Raw genomic sequence first — 5,938 nt, forward strand, 5'->3', positions numbered from 1 at the left:
TGTAAATGAGCAAAGATGGATCAGGAAGGTGGGGGAGATGGGCAGAAGGCCCCGAGCTTCCAGTGGCGAAACTACAAGCTCATCGTGGATCCTGCCTTGGACCCTGCCCTGCGCAGGCCTTCTCAGAAGGTGTACCGCTACGATGGAGTCCACTTCAGTGTCAACGTGAGTGTCCCAGACCTTTGCTTGACATCTAGGGAACTCCAGGCCCCTCTGTCATCTGTTACTCTGTTCAGCACCTAGAACTCCCACACCTATAGCCTGCCTTTTCGAAAATGAGCAATTGATCCCAGCTCTTATGCATGTAGGTCTCCAAATGGGCTTCTTGGAACTCAACAGCTTGGTTTCACCCTGAGCTATCTTTCTGTCTCTGCTTTCCTTCCTAGGACTCAAAGTATATACCAGTCGAAGACCTCCAAGACCCCCGTTGCCATGTCAGGTCAAAAAACAGAGATTTTTCCCTCCCAGTCCCTAAGTTTAAGGTAGGTGTCTGCCGGTCTTCTGGTGTGGTGGCTCTTGGAGGGTGTGGAGGATCCATCCTGGCACTATAGTCTGATAAAAGGGATTTTCCATTGAAAGGGTCACAGCCAGGTCTAACAACCTCTGAGGCTGTGAGACTGAGTTGTTCTGGACAGGAGGTACACTTTTTCTTCTAGACTGGTATAAGTGAGGTGCACCAGGTGTACCCTTCGTGGTAGGGGTATTGACTTCTTGAAGGGTGAGGTAAAGACACAGGTAGCTGAATGTACCTATCACGGTGTATACCTATAAAGTGTACAGCGCAACAGTTCCTCAACAATTAAGGGGAATGACAAGGTCACTGCCTCCCTGGAGACCTCTGTTCCTCACCTCTCTTTTGGTGATGTCATTCTCCATCTTGTTTCCTCAGATGATTCCCATTTCCTAGCCTAAGCAGCATACTCCTCAGACCTTGAACTGGGTCTAGAAAATGGATAGTTCTTAGTTTCTTTCGTTAATTCTTTATTCTTCCTTTCTAAGTAATTTACGGGGTCCCTTCCCCCTTTTATTACTTTGTATACTTTCCTTGGATAATGTCTTTGACACATAGCTTCACCTATGATCTAAATGTTGATGATTTCCAAGTATCTGTTTCCAGCCAGCATCAGTCTCTTGAACTCCAGACTTCTGTGCCTGGTAGAGGGACAGCTCCATCTGGAGGCCCCACAGACGTCTCAAACTCAAGAGATTTAGAATAAATTGTCTCTGCCTCCTTAATCTTGCACTTCCTTTCATTTTCCCTCTATTGATAAGTGGCAACACTACCTACTCAGATGTACAGGCTAGAAACCTGGAAGTCATCCTGCGAGTCTCCTCTCCCTTTTCTTTCCTATAGTCTGTCACCTATTTCCTTTTTATCGTAATCTTCCTATTCCCATCGCCATTTCCTTAATGCAGACCCTGGCATTCATTTCACCTGGTTTCTTTGCCATCATTCTCTCCTCTGCTTCATGCTCCACCCTGTTGTTATTTGTCTCTCTGACTTTACTGGTCTTTTATTTTACTTTTGTTGCTGAGTCCATGTTGTGGGGCACTGGCATGTGTGGTTATTGATCTGTCCAAGCCTTTTCCTCTGCCTTGACACCACACCCATGTGTTACATCCATACCATATGCTTTGCAGTTTACAGAAAACGCCAAGTTGTTTTATACTTCCATGTCCTAGAATTCCTTGTCATTTTGGTGAACTCCTGTTAATCTCAAAAGCCCAGTTAGAATGACAACATCTTTATGAATCCTTCCCTGATTCTACTCTGTGCAAACGTTTCTTTCTCTGGGCCCCCAAACACCCTGTCTATACCTCTGCTTACGCTGTGTCATGACATGATTGCATGTGTCTGTCTTGTTTACTTTTCTGAATGGGAATCTCTTTTTTTCCATCTTTGTATTTCCAGCACCCAGTCCATGGTAGTTACCAATTAAAAGCTGAGCTAGTGAATTATGTCCCTATAACCAGTTCCTTCTTTGTGTGTGTGTGTTTTTTTTTTTTTTCGGAGACAGAGTCTTGTCTCCCGGGCTAGAGTGCAGTGGCATCATCATGCTCACCACAACTTCAAACTCGTGGGCTCAAGCAGTTCTTCTGCCTCAGCCTCCTGAGTAACTGGGACTATAGATATGCGCCAGCATGCCCAGCTTATTTTTTCTATTTTTAGTAGAGATGGGGTCTTGGTCTTGGTCAGGCTGGTCTCTAACTCCTGAGCTCAAGCCATCCACCTACCTCAGCCTCCCAGGGTGCTAGGATTACAGGCGTGAGCCACCATGCCTGGCTCTTCCATATGTGTTTATTCCTCTGGTTGTATATTTCTGTTCCCAGTCATTGCCGTTACTCTGTGGTGAGAAGAATTGAAGGAAAAGAGGGTTCAGGACTGATGTATCCCTTATTGTAGCCTCCTTCTCTTGCCCCTCAATTTCCTAGATCTCTCTCTTGACCTCATGGAACTTGCTAATGTTTCCCAGAGAGCAAAGGAACAGTGGTCAGTATTGAGATCCCAGACCAACTCCTGTCCTTTCCACAGCTGGATGAATTCTATATCGGACAAATCCCACTGAAGGAAGTGACTTTCGCAAGGCTGAATGACAACGTGCGGGAGACCTTCCTGAAGGATATGTGCCGAAAGTATGGTGAGGTGGAAGAGGTAGAGATCCTTCTTCACCCCCGTACTCGCAAGCACTTGGGCCTGGCCCGTGTGCTCTTCACCAGCACTCGGGGTGCCAAGGAAACAGTCAAAAACCTCCACCTTACCTCCGTCATGGGCAATATCATCCACGCCCAGCTCGACATCAAAGGTAAGGGTTCCCTTGCCTGATGCTCAAGGTTGTTCTCCAGCAGAGAACACACAAATGCCCGTTGGGGTCAGGGGCAGGTGACCAGGTTCATAATTCCTTAATCTGAAATTGTTGGGGTAAGCCGTATTTCTGAAATCAGAATTTTTCAAATTTTAGAGAGGAATTATGGTGCATAGATTTTGTGTGTGTGTGTGATCTCTAGCAGGATCAGGGAACACCCCATAATTTAGCATATGACTGTATCTATGAAAAATTGTATGAAGAATCATACTAGGTAGAATGAATAAAGACTATAGTAAATGAGCTCAGGTTAGGTTTTGAGACCAAGTTCTCAGAAATACTGAGTTTTCAGTTTTCTGGGTTTTGAAATTTTAGATAGACAATTAGAGACCTGTAAAGACAAGAGAAGCAGTCTGGGCTTCTTTGTTAAGGAGCAATAGGGAGGAGTGGGATCTGTGGAGAACTGTAGATTACAGCGCCATCTGAAGAAGGCAGCTGTTAGTGGATATTAGCCACTGATATCCCATTGCAAGTGGGAATGAGGACTAACATTCCCGAATTTGATTTTTAGAAGAAAAGAGAGAAATGTAGATTATTAACATGAAATCTCGTGGTTTTTAAGTATTACACTCCCTGAGATTTTTTGTTATACAGGGTGAGTAAAACACACCTGCGGGCTGGGTTCAGTCCTCAGGCTGCCATTCTGCACCCTTCCTTTTACAGGGTAAGAACATAGGTGGATCTAGCATCAGACCACCTGGGTTTGAATTCTAGCCCTTCCACAGACCAATCTTGTGACTTTGTGTAGGCCACTTTTCTTTAAGCCCGTGAAATAGAGATACTGATACTTCTTTCTCCTGGTGATCACCTAACATAGTAAAATACACTGAAGTGTTTTTGTAAATTGTGAAGTGTTGTAAATTTTGTTGTTTGTAGTAGTTAAGAGTTAGAGATGAGGTAGGAGAACTGAAATCCTAAGACCCAAGACTCCAAGGAATTTGTAGGAAACTTGAGGCCTGAGAAAGAAATGAGGAAGAAATTATTTTCTCCATCTGACTATTGGTTCCCTCCCTCCAGGACAACAACGAATGAAGTACTATGAACTAATTGTCAACGGCTCCTACACCCCTCAGACTGTACCCACCGGGGGCAAGGCCCTGAGTGAGAAGTTCCAGGGCTCTGGTGCAGCCACTGAGACGGTGAGAAGCTTGTGGCTGCCACAGCCCTAGCCATGTGGTCATGGTGCCTGGGTGCCAGGAGCAGGAGCAGTCTTTGGGCGGTTCCAGACTTCATTGTTAAGTACATAAAGAGTTAAGAAAAGATGCCTAGATGCATTCAAAAGACAGGGAAGTAGGATTCTTGGTTTGGGGAAGGGCAGGTTTTCTAATGGTTCTTGATCTCTTTTCCTTTCTCCTGGCCCCACTCTCTCCCTCCAGACTGAATCCCGCCGCCGCTCGTCCTCTGACACGGCTGCCTACCCGGCAGGCACTGCTGTGGTGGGCACCCCTGGCAATGGCACCCCCTGTTCCCAGGACACAAGCTTCTCCAGCAGCCGACAAGATACCCCATCTTCCTTTGGCCAGTTCACCCCTCAGTCCTCCCAAGGAACCCCCTACACGTCACGGGGCAGCACCCCCTACTCTCAGGACTCTGCCTACTCCAGCAGGTACAGAGCATGCACCATCTGGTTCCCCAGCCGTCAGAGTCTGGGAGCTGCTACTGGGAAGAAGCAGCCCAAAGTCTCTCCAAGAGGGAGTTGGAAATAATTTGTCCTAGTTTCTCTGTGGATTCCACCACCCAGTTGCTGTCCTCAGGGAATTCACTAGCTAGGAACCCAACATTTAGATCTCTTGGGGGCAGTGTGGAGGGGCTTTGGGTGCTGTGCTGAGGACATTTGGGTTTGGTCAAATAGAGATGAGCCCAGCTAATTGCCTCACTTCTTCTCCAGCACCACTTCAACCTCCTTTAAGCCCCGGCGGTCAGAGAACAGCTACCAAGATTCCTTTTCCCGCCGCCATTTCTCTGCATCTTCGGCCTCCACAACCGCCTCTACCGCCATCTCAGCCACCACTGCAGCCACCTCCGCATCTTCCTCCTCTTCCTCCTCGTCCTCGTCCTCCTCATCGTCCTCTTCCTCATCATCCTCTCAATTTCGTGGTTCTGACTCAAACTACCCAGCATATTATGAAAGCTGGAATCGCTACCAGCGCCATACTTCCTACCCACCCCGCCGGGCAACTCGAGAGGAGCCCCCCAGTGCCCCTTTTGCCGAAAACACGGCCGAGCGTTTCCCACCTTCCTATACCTCCTACTTGCCCCCTGAGCCCAGCCGGCCCGCTGACCAGGACTACCGGCCTCCTGCCTCAGAGGCTCCACCCCCAGAACCTCCAGAACCCGGTGGAGGCGGGGGCAGCGGAGGGCCCAGCCCTGAGAGAGAAGAAGCTCGGACCTCTCCCCGCCCAACCTCACCTGCCCGTTCTGGCTCCCCAGCCCCAGAGACCACCAATGAGAGTGTGCCCTTTGCTCAGCACAGCAGCCTGGATTCCCGCATCGAAATGCTGCTGAAGGAGCAGCGCTCCAAGTTTTCTTTCCTGGCCTCTGACACAGAGGAGGAGGAAGAGAACAATAGTACAGGCCCTGGGGCTAGAGATACAGGGATCGAGGTGCCTTCTGGGTCAGGTCATGGGCCCTGCACACCCCCTCCGGCCCCAGCTAATTTCGAGGATGTGGCACCTGCAGGGAGTGTGGAGCCAGGAGCTACCCGGGAGTCTCCTAAGGCCAACGGACAGAACCAGGTGAGGTTGGGGTCATCCAGAGGAGCCACCTGGGCTCTGGGAGGCAGGGTTGGGCCCTGGGGAAGAGGAAAGGGAACCAGACAAGAAAAATGGGCTTTGAGAAAAAGCCCAGGGAGCAGGCAGAAGCTTTCTGTGACTGTCTTCTGCATTCCTACAGGCTTCTCCATGCTCTTCTGGAGAAGACATGGAGATCTCCGATGATGACAGGGGTGGCTCACCCCCTCCGGCTCCAACACCCCCACAGCAGCCTCCACCTCCTCCTCCTCCCCCTCCTCCTCCCCCACCCTACCTGGCTTCCCTTCCCCTTGCTTATCCTCCCCACCAAACTGCCTACCTCCT

At 49.2% G+C, this 5,938-nt stretch overlaps 1 protein-coding gene across 1 annotated transcript in view; it reads left to right on the forward strand.

The window, feature by feature from the left end:
• The window catches only part of SETD1A (SET domain containing 1A), a 20,727-nt gene continuing 14,789 nt past the window's right edge, over positions 1-5,938 (forward strand). Inside the window, exons 1-7 of the mRNA XM_012660164.1 lie at positions 1-165; positions 387-482; positions 2,534-2,804; positions 3,882-4,003; positions 4,241-4,470; positions 4,753-5,599; positions 5,757-5,891. Of these exons, the coding sequence (XP_012515618.1) occupies positions 16-165; positions 387-482; positions 2,534-2,804; positions 3,882-4,003; positions 4,241-4,470; positions 4,753-5,599; positions 5,757-5,891 (1,851 nt within the window). The 5' untranslated portion in view covers positions 1-15. The remainder of the gene's footprint in view (positions 166-386; positions 483-2,533; positions 2,805-3,881; positions 4,004-4,240; positions 4,471-4,752; positions 5,600-5,756; positions 5,892-5,938) is intronic.

The sequence above is a fragment of the Propithecus coquereli genome, unplaced genomic scaffold, assembly GCF_000956105.1.
Source record: "Propithecus coquereli isolate 6110/MARCELLA unplaced genomic scaffold, Pcoq_1.0 Scaffold66, whole genome shotgun sequence".
Classification (NCBI taxonomy): domain Eukaryota; kingdom Metazoa; phylum Chordata; class Mammalia; order Primates; family Indriidae; genus Propithecus; species Propithecus coquereli.